Source organism: Sander vitreus, chromosome 3, assembly GCF_031162955.1.
Source record: "Sander vitreus isolate 19-12246 chromosome 3, sanVit1, whole genome shotgun sequence".
Taxonomy (NCBI): Eukaryota; Metazoa; Chordata; class Actinopteri; order Perciformes; family Percidae; genus Sander; species Sander vitreus.
The window spans coordinates 7754284-7774397 of record NC_135857.1 but is presented as its reverse complement, the minus strand read 5'-3'; the positions used below and the strand labels follow the sequence as shown (position 1 = coordinate 7774397).

Below are 20114 nucleotides of genomic sequence, written 5' to 3'. Positions count from 1 at the left end.
ATCTCGTAATTATGAGTAATTATCTCTTGAGATGATCTTAACTTTTGGGCAAGTTAAGGTATAGTTATCAATCGCCGCAAGCTTAGTGGGCAATGATGATTTAATCTGCTTTTATTTGCTTCTCGGTATGAGACACTGGGAAATATGTATGTTTCTTAATCTGGATGGAATTAATATTAGTATGTCAATGAGCTGCTAAGATGCTGGAAGTCGCTCACTTCCTGTAGGAACACTTCCGTAATAAGGAAATGCAAGCAGATTAAATTAGTGATAGCTGAATGAAGCTTCGTGAACCATTTCCTTTTTTGTCTGAGTCCACAACAGTGTTGAAATCACACTAAATTGCAATTCCTTGAGCTTTTTTCTTTAAACCAAGAGCGCCATCTAGTGGGCTCAGAAAATAAATAAAATGGTTCACAAAGCTTCAATTGGCCATTACTAGATTAAATACAATTTATAACTATACCTAACTGGTTTCACTTTATTTTATGGTACATTAATAAGATGTAATAAGCTGTACTTTGTATCAAATAAAACCAAATAGAAATAATGGGGTCCGTTATTAGACATCAAACGAACACAGTTATTCCAAACTACAAAATTAAAGTCTGGTTGTCGGAAGTAAACCTGATCTCATTATTACGAGATGAGATCTCGCAACTTAGTAACTTATAATTACGAGATTTGTTGTCTAATTATTTTTTCTTTCGTTAATGCAATGCATATACCATAAAGTATATGACAGCTATATATGCTGGCCTGTATGATGACGAAAGTAGTCCCGAAGATTATGGGAGGTAAATTGGATAGATAAAGAGGGAGTCTGGATCAACGGAAGTACATTTCCCGGATAATTGCCTGACATCCGGCGCGTGAGGTCCCTCACCTTCCGCTCTTTGTGTGTCTCTGTTCTCAAAATCCCAACAAACTTTGAGTCTGCAAGCTACACGCTGAAAATGGCAAGTTTGGAAGAAAATTTGGATACTGCAATAAGGCAGGCCTGCTTGGTTCTTTTGGGGAATGATTGTAAAGATTTACAAAGAATATGTTTACGGCGTTTCCTCTCTAACTGGGACGTTTTGGGACTGATTGGTGGGATTGCTGTGGACAACTTACACATGGTGATACACTGGTAAGAGCTAATGAGGTTTAACTATGCATCCAGCTAATTTAAATAGCTCAAGTTACTGTATTGTGTCAACAGTTAACTTCAATTAATATTGTACGTGGCGTTTTCTTTTGCGGGGTGCAAATGTTCCACCAAAACAAGTTCCTTCCCGAGACTATTTAGCAGAGCCACAGTCGCTGCGTCCGGAGCTTGCTGTCGTAAAGGTCTTTTCTTTACGGTGCTGTATTACTGAGTTAGGGGAGGTCATATACAGTAGTTGCGATGAATGTTTTGCTCAGACAGAAAATCATTCATTTACAATAAGAGAATACGTTACAGAGGCATTGTGAGCTAAACCGGGTATCGCTGTGTAACAAGCCATAGCATTAAGAGTTTGTTGTAGCAACCAACGTAATAACTTAGATTAATATAGTGCATTTCATCAAAACCCACGGACGCTTTACACAGGTACAGGGGGGGAAGAGGAAAAAGAAAATAGTAGGCCAACACAAACAGACTGAAACAAAATGAAAACCGGGGGCTAAATGGAAGGGGGACATAATTTAATGTTGGCTACTGACTACAACCACATCGCGCATTGTAAAATTATTTAATGAATAAAATAGACATATTACATACATGAGGGCCAATTCGGGGTGGGTTTTGAATCATTTACAATCCCGTAATTGTCTCCATCTGTCACTTTCCCTTTTAGTTGTTCTCCGTTTATTTCCTTCTTTTCTGTAATGGCCCAGTATCAGCCATAACTACTACAGATAACTTCTAAAATAAAAGTAGGCCTATATAAAGAAATCCCCTGCTACCTTTTAACTGGCTGGATACTCACTACAGGCTTTTCTGGTGTTACGCCAAAATCTGTGACCCATCAGAATGTGTGCTCTGAAGCGCCGTCTACCTGCCGTAAATCATTTTGTGACCCGGGCAGAGGCATTAATAAAAACTATATAAAACTAGCGTTCTTTTCACTGTTAGTCTTGTTTGCTGTTACAGGTCATTTATGACCATCAGATGGAACATTACACAGTTTCAGAAACATTTAACAGTTAGGTAACACTTTACTTGAAGGTATCGACATAATCGTGACATGACACTGTCATAACTAGGACATGACACTATCAAGAACGTGTCATAAACGTTTATGACAAGTTGACATTGTTTGGGCTGTCTTGATTAGGACAACTTGACATTAATCAAAGTGACATTACCAGAAGTTGTCTTGGTCATGACAAGTTGACATTCAATTTGTTTTGGATGTCTTTGTAATGACAACTTGATAATGTCATCCTGTTTAATGTCAAGTTGTCTCAATAAGGACACTCCAAAGAAATGTAATGTCAACTTGTCATGACCAAGACAACTTCTGGTAATGTCACTTTGATTAATGTCAAGTTGTCATAATCAAGACAACCCAAACAATGTCAACTTGTCATGACAAAAACCGAATGACACCTAATGGCATAAGTCATAAACGTTTATTACTTGTTTATAACGTTTATGACACGTTCATGACAGTGTGGTGTCATAGTTATGACAGTGTCATGTCACGATTATGTCGCTACCTTCAAGTAAAGTGTTACCCATGTGGTCACAGAAATGCAAACAACCCAGAGCGGTTTTTCTTTCTCATATCCTGTTATATCCCCACTATTTGTTCGTGGAACAGAATCCAACTGGCTGAATGTGTACCTAAACAAGCAGATAGATTTTTGCATTTGTAGTCCCGAACTGCATACTACAAAACTCTAACCGCAGTCTAAGCTACCACGAGCTAATTTTAGCTAACGTTAGCTAACATGTCAAATAGTGGGCTAGTCTTTCAACGGCTCTGGGGATAGTAAATCAGCACGTAGGAGAGTGTAAAGTCGCACGTCAACTATAAAATAGCAAGGTGACGACTACCCTTGGCTAAAAATAACTTACTTTAAGATGCTTCTTCAGGTTGGAGGTGGAGTAATTTGGACGCTGAAAGGAAGTTGGTTGCTGGCAAGCAGAAGTTGCACTGCAGTGCACTTATAGTTCGTTCTCCCTTCTCTTTCTTTAATGTGAAATGCTGTTTGAATTTCCAAGATAGAAACGCATTCCTGCCAGTGTTGGGGAGTAACGGAATACATGTACCAGCGTTACGTATTCAGAACACAAATTATGAGTAACTGTATTCCGTTACAGTTACAATTTAAATAGTTGGTATTTAGAATACAGATACATTGTTGAAATCAATGGATTACATCACGATACTTCTCTGCTTCACGGGTTTATTCACTCTCGCAACATCATGCATTTCCCAGAAGCCCCAGTATGAAAACAAAAAAATTAGCTATTTGCGTGATCACTGATAGAGGTAAAGATGGAGCCGGAACCGGCACAACAGAGCCAGGGCAGGAATGCGTTTTTACTCATTTACTATCCCCAGAGCCGTTGAAAGACTAGCCCACTATTTGACATGTTAGCTAACATTAGCAAAAATTAGCTCGTGGTAGCTTAGACTGCGGTTAGAGTTTTGTAGTATGCAGTTCGGGACTACAAATACAAAAATCTATCTGCTTGTTGAGGTACACATTCAGCCAGTTGGAACAGAAGAACACACCAGAATAGGCCTGTTTAGTAAGCTGTATGTGATGGCCGCATTCCTGCTTATAAAATGCAATTCAATGTGGAAATAATCCAAGTATTCAGAATACGTTACTCAGATTGAGTAACGTAACGGAATACGTTACAAATTACATTTTTGGGCATGTATTCTGTACTCAGTAACGGAATACGTTTTGAAAGTATCCTTCCCAACACTGATTCCTGCCCTGGCTCTGTTGTGCCGGTTCCGGCTCCATCTTTACCTCTATCAGTGATCACGCAAATAGCTAATTTTTTCGTTTTCATATTGGGGCTTCTGGGAAATGCATGGAGTTGCGAGAGTGAATTTACCCGTGAAACAGAGAAGTATCGTCATGTAATCCATTGATTTCAACAATGTAACTGTATTCTAAATACCAACTATTTAAATTGTAACTGTAACGGAATGGTTACTCATAATTTGTATTCTGAATACGTAACGCCGGTTCATGTATTCCGTTACTCCCCAACACTGTCCCCCTCCACTGATATTTTGTTAGAGAATTACAGATACATTCTCTGTTTTCCATTTCTTATGAGGCTCCATTAACTTTTTCGTGTATCCATTTGATTGTATTTTTTATTTTATTTTTTATCTTTCTAAAGCACTTTTTTCAGTGCTTTATTAATCTATTGACTTATACTCAATGTTTACTCAATACATGTTTAAGTCTTTGGTTAAATTTGTAGGTTACAACAGCGTCAAACATGTGCTGTCTTGTTCTTCCTTCGGTTAGCTCGGTGAAGGAGGCTGTGGGAGACCCAAACGCGGAAACGGCTTTGAGACGATGCTGGCTTTAGAGGAAGCAGCAGTGTGCGACTCGTCTTCAGGTCGCTGTGTGACACAAGCCGCGCCGATGTAGAGGAATGGACAGAGACACGGCCAGAGGAGACAACATGGTCCACAGCAGGACAGAAACCGACTGGGCCCAGGAGGCTCTGCAGCAGTGCCGATTCATCCAGAACCTGGTGGACATCTCCCTCTCCAGTCTGCGGGCTCTCAGGACCAGTTGCGCCGCATCACACGACTTCACCCGGCGGGAGATCCGCACTTTAGAGGTAGGCTACGGTACAGTAGAGGAAATACGCTGCTCGCGCCCCTGCTCTGGTTCTCGAGCCTCCAACGAGTTCTGTAATGGTAGCTAACGGTACCGCAGACAGTATGTGAAAAGTCTGCCAGCTTCTTGTTTGTTACACCCCTTCAGCCTACAAGTAGGCCTGATTGGAAATTCTGTCACCCATTCGATTCTGTCACCTGTCACAGATGTTCACTAAACGTTTTTCTCATTACACATCAGGCTACACACACACACACACATTTTAATAGGCTATTATTTGTATGTTTACAATGATTGCTGTTACCAAAAAAAAATAGTAATATGTTCTATTCGTTGCTATATATAGTGCTAACAATGTTTAACTTTAAACAGTCACAAGTCTCGAATGTAGGCCTATTCCAAAGGGAAGGTTTGAAGTGTCTATAGCTAATGTCATTAGCTACTGAAAAAGCACAGGTGTAAATAATACAATGAATGATGGCTGAATTCCATTTCGCTGCTTCAGTTTCAGGGTGCTGGTGTTATGCACGCTGCTGGCTCACTGTCACACTGTCACGGCTTAGTGGGACGCTTGAATAGCGGAGCGTTGTTAATGTTATTAACAGGCCAACACAGGCTTTTCCTACAATGACAGGATGTTAGGTCTTGTGTGTTGCTTTACACTATTAAACTCTCCCAACAAAATATACTGTGGTTGCTACTAGCACGACCTATGAACAAAGGACCAACCTTTTTATTTATTTTTTTTGATTTTTTGATTAGTAAAATGCCGATTGGTTTATTGCATGTTACGCCCAAAACACACCTAAGTACAACCCTTTGGAACCATGCGCCTGGCGCACAGACACTTTTTTCCGCTGTTAAACTAGCAAAAGTGGATTCGTACACGCCCAAACACTAGATCGTTAAAATAGGGCTGAAAATGTCTCAAAGCAAGACTATTTAACCACTCATAGATGGACTAAGACTCAGCCTTGCTGTTGCGCTGCCAAAAAGCATTTTCCCCAGAGGCCACCATTATAAACTAGAGACTGTCTGCGACGCCAAATCTGCTATTGCTGTCACATCTGTCCACAGACAAACACCTGTCAATATACTCAAAACTGCCTCTGTGTAAGATCCTGCAGGTGTGTCTAGGAAAATATTTACACACACACACACACACACACACACACAGTGCACGTGACACTGTTTAAAGACATTTCATGATGTCATTAAGTTAAGCCGTGAACGTGCCTCTATCCGAATTACTTCAACCTGGCTCAACCTAGTCACTCCTCCTCAGTTTGGCTTGGCCGTCGTGAAACACACCAAGCCATGCTGCACAGATTAGACTAGATCAAGCCTCGCTTTATCGGTTAAATTCTCCTTTTGTGAAACAGCCTCCAGGTTAGAAAAATAAATGAAATGAATTTCCTGTCTGCTTTTGTGCTTGATGCATGTGAAGCATCAGAGCAGTGTGTGGTGTAGCTGAGGAGTGACTGCTGCTCACTCACTCGGGCTGAGCTCTTGTTGTGTACATGTCTTTGGTAAGAGGCTAAATTTAGCCATGGCTCCCTCCCACGCATTCTGAGCAGGTCCTGTTTGTCGAGAAAATCAAATGACGTGAAAAACAGTGGGAGACATGCATGTTGCTGTGCTGGGGCTCACTTTACAGATGGAAGAGCGAGGGAGGTGTGATGTACAAACTGTGGTTCACAGTTCCTTTTTTTCCATTTCCTGTCCTTTCATTTACCTCTTAATCTGCCTGTCCCTGGTGCCTCTTTATGAATTAATTACTCAAACCCACAGAATGTTAATGTCAAATGTTGCAGACTGGATAGCTCAAAATGCGTACAGATAACACGCCACTTGGCTTAAGAAAGTGGCATGTATGTTTACGCGAAGTCATGATATCACGTTTCATCAATAGAGAAAATATATCTGAGACTGAAGATATGCATTTTTTTTACTTTACTAAATAAAAATCCAAAGGAGGGGACAGTCAAAGGTTCAAGAGTTCAGACATCAGTTATGTCATTCACCACTAATAACAAAAGAGGTTCCTCCACACTTTCACAAAGTCACGGCAGTGTGTCTTTAAGCTGCTCAGTCACACAGTCTGTCTCAGCACACTAAAATGCAGCAGATCAATAAAACACAAAACCAGTGGTGGACCAAGTTTCCATGTCCAGCTGAGATGATTAGACCATTAATCACTTAGTTGATCGACAGAACAGTTTTGATTGTTAAGTTTCTAAAATGTGAGGATTTTACTGCATCGAGTAATTACTTGTAATACTGATGATACTTACATACTTTTACTTAAGTAACATTTTCAATGCCGGACTTTTACTTGAAACAGTGTATTTTTACAGTGTGGTATTAGTACTTTTACTGAAGTAAAGAATCTGAATATTTCTTCCACCACTGCACAAAACCACCAAAAACAAATATGTGAATATGAAATATGCATGTAGCAGTCTTGCTGCCACCGTGGGTCACCCTTTGCACAAACCACAGCCAAGACAGTCGAATCACAAACCATAATATTCACTTTCTGGTTGCTCACATGTTTACAACATAAACTCGCACGCGCTCTGACCATTGCGCTTCTGGTTGCCCGGTTAACTCACGCACAGTCCTGTTGCTCAGAGGCCCAGCTTCATGCTGTCTGTGGTGTGTGGTAGACAGCTGCTTCTTCTTCTTTTTTTTCTTCTTCTGCTGTGTATTTTAACCATAGACAGTGAAATAAATGGACACAGCGACGCCTTAGACTTCGACGGAGACCAGTGAAGTGAATTAGAAGCACTTTTCCGGTGATGGCTGAGCGTTACTGCGCAACTGAGAGAGACGACGTAAATGTGACGTGAGCAACGTGTCTGAAAGTTGGAAGTCTTCTGGTAGCTGTGCCAAGAGAAATCTCAATCATTCCCAATCTTGCAGAGACGGAGAGCGTAGGTATATGTAAGGAGATAACATGGACACAGGCTAATTACTGCTAACTAAAATGCTAGTTCACATTAGTAATAAAACTTAAACAGCTAATGTGAGTCGAAACTGCTTGCGAGCTTCTCGTGAATATACGGTAATTTCTCTACTATGTGACAGAAAGTTGCGTGGTTATGACACAATCGTTAGCCTATTTTTGCAAAAACGTCTGCTACGGAGCCATAACGTGAGATACAAGGTAATGGAGCCTTTTATACATTGTCGTGTTTCTTTAGAAATAAACAATGGACAAATAAAGTCTTTAAACGCTTCAGATGTAAAGTTATTCGCTGTCAAAGTGACGCCAAAATGAATGGGAGTAAATGGGATGCTAACGGCAGGTGATGGCTTGTTAGCCTAAGAATCTCCCCATAGAAGGTACGATTTCTGGATGCTCGCTTACCCCCTTGATTGTCTATGCGTTGCACTACCGCCAACTACTGGTGTCACATTTTCACCTACAGTTGCCAGCTAGTTACTCAGATTCTGTCCAACAACTCAGCTACCGTTAAAAAACTAATCAGATACCTCCTGTCTTGTTCACCTCCTCCACATTTCCCAATCCAGTTCCCCTCAGTCCTGCTCTTCTCATTCCCTCCATCATGATCCTTCTCTCTAACATACATTCCCTACATTTAGTTAAAACATGTTTCTGGTTTTTGACATCTATTACACAACCCTGTTGATGCTGATGTTTCCCCATGATGAAAAGCGTACTATTTAAATAAGTATTTAGCCCAATTCTCCCTATAACACTATTTTGGATGTTATATAAATGTCTTCCCTTTTGTTGTTCCCAGTGCTGTTGCCACTCTTTGTTTATTTCCTTCCACACAATACTCTTTCCTTCTGTTTTTGATATTTAATAACTGTGTCTATGTTTCCCCTCACCACTTGCTTGGCTAGCTTGTCCACCCTCTGCCTATGTGAGCAGGAACCCACATTATACAATATTAATACATTGTCTTCTTATTCCTGCATGTGCTGTCATGTTTTCATAGAGCAAATCCTGTTGACTAGATGTTCCTGATCTTAGACTGTACAGGGCAGATAGAGAGTCACTACAGACTAGGGCCTTCTTTGGTCTATATTCTCCCATCCATTCCAGAGCCATCAATATAGCATATAGCGCCTCTGTAAATACACTTAACAAATTTGATGTTCTTCTACAACCTTCCCCTCTGTAACTCGGGACTACAAATCAAATCAAATTGTACCTGTCGGGCTCGGACCGAATTCTGTCGGGCTCTGGCCTTGTCAGGCCGAACTTTTAAGGCCTGATTACAGCTCTATCCTCTACACAGGCACCACAGGCCATATCACAGTTTGAGCAAACTCAAGTCCATGCACTCCTGACTCTCTTGCCACTGCATGCCCCACCCAACCAAAGCTCAATTTCTGTGCTCTCTCTCTCTCTCTCCCCCAGCAGTTCTGTCGTACACTTTTTGCTGGATGAGCCTCTTCATTTCCCCTCAAATGTAGACAGTAATTTGCCCTCAGTTGACGTCGACGGAGCTCTAATAGCATTTCTCCTGCCTCAACTTGCAAGGCACACACTGGTGATGTTCTAACTGCCCCCAGACACACCCTCAAAGCCCGAGCCTGAATCCTATCCAGGCACGCAAGCACAGATTTGGCAGCTGACCCATGTACTAAACTTCCATAGTCCAACCTTGACCTGATTAGAGCTATATATATATATCATTGTTTCAAAGTCAGCGCCACATTTATTTTCCAACTGTCTCACATGTTCTCTCCATGTTAATTTAAGGTCAAAATATATTCCCAAAAAACAGAAACTCTCTACTCTCTTAAGTTTACTTCCATACAATTTAACCTCATTATCTTCTCTTATTCTCTTTTTTGTAAAAAAGAAAGTGTTTTCTCCACTGAGAACTTAAATCCCCATTGAATGCCCCATAGCTCCACCTGTCGAACTCCTTCCTGTATTTTGTTGACTACGTGCCCCACATTTCTCCCCCATCATCAGCAAACAGAGATCTTCCTATACCCTCTGGTATATTTAAAAATATATAACTTATAACAGAGAATAAAGTAGGACTAACAACACTCCCCTGGGGTGTCCCATTCTCTACTATATGCTTGCTTGACAACTCAGCCCCCACTTTAACCTGGATGGTCTCCCCTTAGAAAGTCCACAATCCAATTAAACATGTTTCCTCCAATTCCCATCCTGTGCAACTTGATCATCAGCCCCTCCCTCCATAGCATGGCATATGCCTTCTCTACGTCAAAAAACACTGCAGCCACTGTTTCTTTGTTTACCTGGGCTTTTCTTATGTCATCTTCCAGACACACAGCTGGATCCATAGTGCCCCTTCCTCTTCTAAATCCAGTCTGATAGGAAGCCATCATACCTTTCCAAGTAATACATGATTCTCTCATTAACCAGCCGCTCCATCAATTTACACACATTAGCTGTAAGGGCAATAGGTCTGTAATTTTCATCCTTTCCTGGTTTTCTTATTGGAACTATTACTGCGTCCTTCCAGCTCTCTGGGATATTTCCCTCTTCCCATACTTTATTAAACAGACGCAACAGCTTCCTCAGCTCCTCCATACTTAGATGTTTCAACATGATGTAGCATACTTAATCTTTCCCCGGTGCAGTATTCCCAGTATTAGCCAATGCTCATCACTTCCTTTTCTCCTTAAAGCTTCTAAATGTTCCCCCTTGGTTTTTTCTCATCCTCTCCTCCCCATTTCATCCAGATTATTGGAGCTGTGTACTTTAACAAAGTTTTTAACCATTATCTCAGCCTTTTCTTTATTGGTTACCGCAACCTCCTCCCCATCATTCAAAACCGGGTAACTCCATTCTCTCCCCACCCATTTTCCTAATCATCCTCCATATCTCCCCTACCTGAGTGGAGCTCCCAATTGAGTCACAATACTTCCTCCAATATTCTCTCTTTGTTTGCCTTATTGTTCTTCTGACTACTGCCTGTGCCTTCTCATACTGAATCATTGCCTGAACTGTATGTATTCTTTTAACAATCTTCAATGCTTTATTCCTATCTTTTACTGCTTTTTTACATTTGTCGTCCCACCATGGCACCGCTTTCCTCATTTCTTTTCCCTTACTTTTGGGAATGGATGCCAATGCAGCTTCTATTATACCCTGTCATATTTTGTTATTCAACGTCTCTACATCTAAATCACAGTCAGAGTAAAATGTATGTCACTTTCCTTCTGGAGCTTCTCCCATTCCGCTTTCCCAAACAGCCACCCCCCCCCTCCCCCTTGCTCTCTGTAATCACTGCCCTTTTCATATTAACCTTACATAACACTGGGTAATGATCACTGCCTATAGTTCCTTTCCGATATACACTCCAATCACAGATAACAGCCATATTACTGGAAACAATGTGAGATCAAGTACAGATTCCTTTCTTGTGTTAAAGTCTATCCTTGTTTTACTTCCATCATTTATGCAGACCGTATTTTTCTCATCCAACAACTCTACTCTATTATTTGTCCATTGCTATCCACCCTCTCACTCCCCCACAGTGCGTTGTGTGCATTAAAGTCTCCACACCATACCACATTACTTCTATTCCACTGCGATATATCAACCAATGTGTCCCTGAGCAAGACACTTAACCCCTAGTTGCTCCGGAGGCGTGCAACCTCTGACATATATAGCAATTGTAAGTTTGACATGTCATAGTGGGAAAAGCACAGCTGTATTCAAAACCATTAATAATGGCCGCATTCCACTTAGGAGAGGCCCTGGTATTGTGCATGCTGACTCACTGAAATAGCTCACTGGGACACTTGAAGGAATTGAGCCATCGTTAAGGTTATCAATTTCAGCTGTGCTTTTCCTACTATGACAAGTCAACATGTCTGCTGTGAGAAAGTCTTTAGATTTAAAAAAGATTTATTGATGTTCCACGGTTTAGGACCTTTGGTACGGCAATCCAGCAGAAGCGGATCGTTACCGCGCCTATACAGGCCATCGGCCAAACCTGCCCCTTTCCACTCCTCACTTGACTACCAATTTCCAACGTTCAAAATCCGTAATCGTCCTGGATATCATCGGAAAACAAACACACACACACACACACACACAATTCAAACCAACCCCTCTCAGCTCCTACGGCTGCCAGCTGAAGCTCTAGCACGCTACTGCATATAAAGGGAGAGTGTAATTAGTCCAACAAGAATCAGCTGAGACAATTAACTCACCTGGCACTGCTCTAATGAGCTAACCCCCACACCTCTCTCCAATGCAGCTGATTGCAAACCACGCTCAACTCCACAATACACTTACAAATGACATGCAAATGACAAGCAAGTACACGTGCATACACATACATCAACATGCACAATGAATGCGCACCCATGGGTGTAAATTTAATCTAACAGTCGAGGGGGACAATAAACATGAAATATCTCAAGAGCAATTTTTGAAAGTGACACAGATAACACATTCAAAATAGTACAGTTGTAGAGAATACGTGTAGTTGTGGAACTCAAGTAAGGCTGGCAAACGATTTTATTCACTTTAAACATTGGATGAAGTGATTATTTTCTCTAATACAGATGATGCTGAACTGAGAACTTAGCCTCCTAGCAAGCACGTTAACTAAAAAGCCAGCCAGCTCATTGTCTGTAACCAGTGAAGCATGTCGGGTGGCAAGTTAGCTAACTAACTATCCAACAAGCTATTAAACAAGCTACCAAACAAGCTAGGTAACGTTAATGTTATAATTGCTGACAAACAAAATATGGAAAAATCTTTTGTCATGACTAATTGACTAATAGCTCAGACTTAGACTTAGGAGTACTAGTTGGAGCGGTTCGAGGTCTGATCACGTTCTCACCACAAACAAATTCAATTGAAAGATTACTGAGACCTATGCTTGTTTGGTCCACTTTCGGTGCGCATACGAGTGCAATTGCAACTTGTCTGTTGCAGCTCCATGTCTCCCTGCTTGGCTTCACAGCTCTGGGTGCTGACACTGCTCTGTGCACCCGTCTACTGTCATATATAGCTCTTTGTTTATGCAGACGTGGATCCAGAACCATCATGTTTGTTGCTATACTGCTGGTCCAGTGAAACTGTCAGCGTAGTGAAGATGTAGAGGAAATGACAGATTAACGTAATCTCTGTGAAGTTCCAAGTTCTGCAAAGATGAACTAAGCTATCTGAATGGGACAAACAGTTGAAGCCAACATTACGGTGGAACTTTTTCAGCATGTGAGGCTGTTAACGTAGGAAGGCAGTCTATGCGAAGTGTTGATGATAGTCAGGAAAACCCCATGTGGTTTCCCAACTGCCTGTTCTTGTTTTCTCTCATTTTATTTTCTTCTCTCTCTCTCCCTCTCCCTCTCACACTGTGTGTTATAGTGCACAGATGTAGGCCTACACAAAATCATGTAGATGATTAGCCTGGCAGACTGTTGATGTATTTCAAACATTAAATTAGATAAATTATGAAGTCCTTAATTAATTGTGAATATAACAACAGTTTGTAGTTGTAAACATTTAAATGAGAGGCATGTTGCTTGCTTCTCTACATTTAGTTGTTTTTCATTGAATTCCTTGTGTCTAGAGCCACACTACGGTTATAGGTTGTATGGTTATAGGGTGACAATGTTTCAAGTTGTTTATTGTCATATGCACAACAATTACAGTAAAGCATACATTGGCAATTAAACTATTTGATCTCAGGCTCTTAAGTCTAGTTAGAACCTAAGGTAAAATAGTGCAGCAGCTACAAAATAGGAATATTCTCTCTCTCTCTCTCGCTCTCTCTCACTCTCTCTCTCTGTCAATTCATTTTTTTCAATTCAATTAGCTTTATTGGCATGTTTCAATCATTTTTTAGTATTTCTGCATTTTGCTGGAAAAAAGTTTGTGAATCGGTCCCAAGCTTGAAAATAATAATGTTTAGCCAGCCCCAGAACGGTGTTAGAGAACTCTGTTCAACCTGTTGTTTAAACCATTGAAGTTCAGCATTTAGACTTTTCTTGTGCAGTAAGTGAGGTTTTGAGATGTGTATCTTATCCAGCAGCTAAAAGACAACTGCTAACGCTGTAAATGAAGCTCATTGAGACACAATGTCAAGGAGACCTGGACAATACACTGACATCTTTTACAGCTGTTCAGAAAAACCACACAGCTGCTGTGAGAGAGCACGGCAAGCATCAGTGTATGTTTAGAAGGGGCCTTTTTTTGGGCCAAGCCCTCATGTGACCACAGGGTTTTCATGGTGTCAGTCGCTATAGGAGTGACAGGCTGATGCTGCGGTGAGAAAACAATCCGTGTGTTCCCCCAGATGTAATGAAGAGTATTTATAGAACAGACTGTCAGCTGGACAACAGATCACAGTGACCAGAGCTGAGAGTGACGTAAAGGCGTGTGTGTGTGTGTGTATATATATAACGTGTGTGTATATATATATATACATATATATAAGTGGGGAAAGCATTCCAGGTTTGTTTTTTGTTAATTATGAAATCCACTTAAATGTATTATTCCAAGTATTAAAATCCAAAACCTTGAAACCACCTTGTCTTAAATAACTTATTTTTCACTCTGAATATTATAATTAGGGATTATCGGGCCGTTTTTTTGCCTAGTAACCGATAAAGTTAATTAAATAAAAAGGGGGCGCTACTTTGGCTCGGCTACAGCTCTGTGTCTGTCGCTCTGCTTCGGTTTCACTCACCACTGAGTCTGGCTTCATGTCCCGCCCACAACGCTATCTGACTCTCTTTTAACGGGTATTATGTTGAAAGTTTCTAATTTATTAAATAATTGCTTAAAGGACCACGCCGAGTAATTGGGACTTTAGCTTATTCACCGTATCCCCCAAAGTTAGATAAGTCCATACATACCCTTCTCATCTCCGTGCGTGTTGTAACTCTGTCTGACGCCCCCAGCGCTAGCTTAGCCTAGCACAGATCCTGGAGGTAACCGGTTCCAACTAGACTACTGCTCCAAAATAAGTGACAAAATAACGCCAACATGTTCCTGTTTACATGTGATTTTGTATAGTCACAGGGTGTACAAATAACAAGGTCACTATGCTTTTACTATCTAGTAATTGTCTAGTAATTACTCCAACTCTGAGTGAACTCCAGGTGAACTCTCTGCTCCTCACCACGGGGCTTCAGGTGCTGCTAGCAAATCACTCCGCCCAAGTAGCAGAAGTAGCAGTACTTCGCCTTCTGAGAATATAGTTCCCAGTTTGAATACGGTTAGAAGATGGCTGTGTCTCATGTGACCTTGTTATTTGTACACGTTGTGACTATACAAATCACAACATGTAAATAGGAACATGTTGGTGTTATTTTGTCACTTATTGGGAGCAGTAGGCTAGTTGGAACCAGTTACCTTCAGGATCTGTGCTAAACTAGACTAGCAGTGGGGGCATCAGACAGAGTTACAACACACATGGAGATGAGAAGGGTATGTATCGACTTGTCTAACTCTGGGGGATAAGCTAAAGTCCCAATAAGTCGGCGTGTTCCTTTAAAGCATTTAAACCAAGTTTTGTGTTGAAGTTTGTTTTAAAGATTTCATTTTCACTGTAAATGCATATCGGTTCCAAATATTGGTTATTGGTTTCATTAACTACTAATAATCGTTATCAGTCTTGAAAAACCAGTGTCGGTCGATCCCTACTTATAATACAAATATAATAATAATACTTATATAATAATACTATATTCATATAGTATAATTTTAGATAATAAATCTCTGTGGAGGGTTCCGCTGCTATCACGTGTGTTTATTATTTCATGAGTTGTCTGAGAAATCATTGCAGATTAGTGCGGAAGGATTGGACTAAATCGGAAATCTGCAGTGAAGTCTCCTCACTCTGCATTAAGGGACCTGCTAAAATATTTATTAAAGGGATACTTCACTGATTTAGCATTAAGCTTTGTATCAGTAGAAACACGGTAGTATTTTTGAATGACCGTGCTTCCCTCCCTCATGTCCCCCTGAGACGAGAGATCTCTGTATTGTGGGTCTGGAAAAAAGCCTCTGATGACGCAAAAATTGTCGTTTTCCGTCATCGGAGGCATTTTTGCCCAGAGGCAATGGACTACAGCCAGTAGTAGGAGCTACTTCCGCATGTTTTCAACCCGCCCATAGGGGGTTGGACTGTCGTCTTTCTCCGAAGATTGCCGAGCCAAAACGAGCGGCAGCCATCTTGAATCCTCACTTACTGGCTTCTCAGTAGAAGATTTTAGATCGAAGGAAATTTTAGAACAACAATTATGTGCATTCAAACTACCGCACTAACTACTGGTGGAGTTTGTGACTGTTAAATGCCGACCATTCTACATTCCACGCAAATTTACGGCTGTGTTTATACTCGGTGTTTATAGACCACCAAGCGCTAATGCTAGTAGCTATGTGTTAGCTTAACTTTACGGAACCTATAATGTGTGTGCACTAAATGTAGCCTGTTTCGTATGTCGTTTTTATATAATGTTGTTTTTATATATTTTAATTGTGTAACCCCTTTAGCCACGGTGAAACGTTGTTTCGTGTATATGGTTGAAATGACAATAAAACACACTTAAGTTGCGTTGACTGTCTCACTGTCTGTCTGTAAACAGTAGGCGTGGCTTGGGAGTAGACGCTAAAGCAGCAAAGCAAGTGCATTCTGGGAATTGATGTCTGTCATCCACATGAGCCAAAAACACATTTTCTGGCTTGTTGTGGCCTAGAAGCCACCAATTTCTTTTTTCACATATCCCTTTAAATATTATATTTGTGTAGCCTACATGTCAGTAAAGATAATTTTACTCTTAGTGCCATGATAGTCTAAATGTTATCTAAACATTACAGGTTTCAAATGTTGGGGAATTTCAAAAAGTTGTATCAGGAATGATCAGGGTCAGTGTCAGAATAGCATCCATCAGCCTTCATAAGCGTACAAGCAGTTTCAATCCGGCTCCTGAGGCCGTGTCACACTTACAGTACTTTGACAGTTTGCTCGACGGTTTAACAGCAGACTGCTGTGGGCCACCAGTCAGGGGATTTCCTCACACACTGAAGTCTCATTTCTCACTACTGCTTTACATACATACACTACACTTGATATTTATGGTTGATCCAACAAGCAGGGCAAGTCTTTGTCAAGTTTTGAAATGATGTGTCCCGCTAACTTGCCCTAACTTAAGTTAGTGTCTCACACAGAGCTTGAAATTAAGACCTGAGCAATTAGGTCTACATATAGAGGCACTAAATGAACAAAATTAGGGATGGGCAATAAATCGATATTATATCGATATATTAGCCTAGATATCGTCTTAAATTCTGGATATCTTAATATATGATATGACACAAGTGTTGTCTTTTCCTGGTTTTAAAGTCTACATTACAGTAAAGTGATGTAATTTTCTGAACTTACCAGACTGACAGCTGTTCTATTGTTTTGCCTTTTCCCACTCAGTCATTTAATCCACATTATTGATGATTATTTATCTAAACGCTCATTGTGTTAATATTTTGTGAACGCACCAATCGGCAACCCTACAATATCGCCGCGATATCGACATTGATATCGTGATATTTTTTCCATGTGGCCCAGCTCTAAACAGACTGCTGTATGTGCAACACAAACAGTTAGGGGCTACATTTAGTATGTAACAACACTAAAGTGTGTCTAATTTTTGTCAAGTAACTATACTCCTACTTGGGAGGACATTGTAGTGATGTTTCTGCTGGTGAACTGCTGGTTCCATGACACCTCAGTGTGTGAAGCAGTCTGTGTTGTGTTGGCCTCCCCTACAGGTGAAGCTGACGCACTACATGTGGACCCAGCTGCAGTGGAAGCAGAGGGTACCAGAGAGGGAGAGACCTGAAGCTCTGTGTGGATACCCGAGACTGGAGGACTGGCTCCTAACAGCTGACCTCACACCACAATTCATACAGGTGTGTGTGTGTGTGTGTGTGTGTGTGTGTGTGTGTGTGTGTGTGTGTGTGTGTTGTGTGTGTGCGCGTGCAGATTTGTTTTGCCTGTCTGCATTTTAGTGGAACAGTCTGTCCTTTATAAAGAAAACATATACATTAGCATTGACCCCCTTTTGCATATATTTTCTTTTACATTTAATGTATAATATTTCAAAGCATTTAGAATATGAATATATTTGATTGAAATGTAACTGCAACTTTGCATTGTCACGTATTTATGGTGATTATAGATATCACAAAGGTTCTGATATTGTTCTCGCAAAGGTGCCTTGGTCCAAAGCGGCACCTTTGCCGCAGTAAGTAACTGTTAAAAAAAAAGCATATTTAAGTATGTCTTGTTTCAAATCACAGGCCTTAAAAAGTGAGAAAGCAGCATTCTGAGAACAGTCCACCTTTCCCCTTCTCTTCCTCTCTCTCTCCCTCCCTAAAACACACACACACACGCGCACGCACACGCACTAGTGATGGTCAAATGAAGAGCGCCATCTAGTGAGCTCAGAAAATAGAGACAGTGGTTCGCGAAGCTTCTTTTGACCATCACTAACACGCACACACACGCACACACACACACACACACACACACACACACACACACACACACACACACACACACACACCACAAAAACATGCATGCATCACTGCTGATGGCAAAGCCAGGCTTCTCACACTTTTTTACCCTCACTCGTGCACAAGATGTCATGATTAGAGGCCTTTACACCATTCTAAAACAGACCTGTGGAAATCCTACCCAGATTATTTCACCAAAAAGAGGACCTGATTAGAATAGACCCGAGGATAATTAGACCCGATCCATCATTTTTAACACTTCACTGAGTGTTAGATAAGACCACAATACTGCACTAAGGTTCTTTATAAATACTATTTAAGTAGTTGTACATTTTTATTCCCAACTTCTATATACATTTTTACATTCTCCACTTAGAATTTTTTTAATCTTCATTTTGTAATATTAGTTATTGTATTCTATCCTATTTATTATTTCATGTATATTCTGTATGTGTGCTGTGTGTCTGATATTTTGCTGCTGTAGCACCGTAATTTCCCATTTTGGGATCAATACAAATCTGTCTGTCTGTCTGTCTATCTAATGCAGTGGACACGAACAGGTCCCTACCAGAGAAGAACATTAATACAGTCAGCAGCATCCACAGTTGAAAAGAGCAGCATGTGATTTTTTTTCTGCACTTCACAGTTCACATTCCCCAACTCACATCTCATTCACGCAACTGCACAGCTACAGGGAGTGCTTGCTTGCACAGACTGGGATATTTTTGTCTGGGGCCTGAACGATTCCTGCACTCTCCTTTTGAGTACTTTAAAGTAGTGATGGTCAAATGAAGCTTTGCGAACCACTGTCTTTATTTTCTGAGCTCACTAGATGGCGCTGTCTGTTCAACAAAGGGTTGAAAACACATTGAATTACCATTCCTTTAAAGGGGTGGTTCAGAATTTTGGACATAGGACCTAATTTCCAAGTTAGCCAGTGTGTTATTCATCAGTGGAGACAGTTTTCAACACTTTTCATCCAGTCCTTCGAGTTGCAGAGTTCGCTGATGCTAGGCTAGCGCAAGTCAGCAGTATCTGCTAGCCTGCCATTAAAAGCAGTCTTACACACTCCACAGTACACCCGAGGCAAATAAATTATAACCCCTACCGATGTAAATGTCTGCGTTGATAGAATAATGTTAGAAATAAAACTACCCTTGCATCTCAATGATCGCATTACATTTTGAGGGACTAGTTTCTCAGCACCGGTTAGTAGTACTGCACCCTACAGTCGGGACACCTAGTAGAAGCCTAGTACATTGGTATTGAAGCATTGGATTGGAAACTAAGGACTAGGCAACATGGTGATTTAGTGTGCATTTAGAAATTGTAAAAAATAAACCAAACAGATGGGCACCACAAAGTTTCCACAAATTTCCATTGGGAGATCCAGGAAGGAACCAACAGTGGCTTCTTGCTGCTGGCTTGGACATCAAGGCAGAGACTCTACTCAAGTGGCAAATGTGTAGTGATCATTTTAGACCAGACGACTTTGAAAAACCCCGCAATCTTAAGGACCACAAGTCACTGACAACAAATGCGGTTCTGTCCGTCTTTCCAGATGCACCAACAGCTACTGATGAACAGGTAATAACTTTTGGTAGGCTACTCTAGCTAATAAAGCTAGCCCCTTTCATAACGTTAGCCTAGCTGCTACTGATAGATTGAGACTGACAACTTTAGTGGAGATAACAGGCTCGTTCGAGATGAACTGCGCCTCGCCTGTAAAGTGGACGAGAGCAGGCGGCAGCAGCCGGGGGCGGTGACAAAAATCCGCTGTCAACTCGGACAGTTTCCAGCCGATTTCAGCAGCCTTCAG

General features: G+C 41.0%; 1 protein-coding gene across 1 annotated transcript in view; it reads left to right on the top strand.

Annotated features, from left to right (window-relative positions):
• The first annotated feature begins 4509 nt into the window (after positions 1–4509).
• Positions 4510–20114, top strand: part of LOC144515209 (kinase suppressor of Ras 1-like) — a 68520-nt gene continuing 52915 nt past the window's right edge. The window contains exons 1-2 of the mRNA XM_078245839.1: positions 4510–4795; positions 17549–17689. Coding sequence (XP_078101965.1) covers positions 4604–4795; positions 17549–17689 — 333 coding nt within the window. The 5' untranslated portion in view covers positions 4510–4603. The remainder of the gene's footprint in view (positions 4796–17548; positions 17690–20114) is intronic.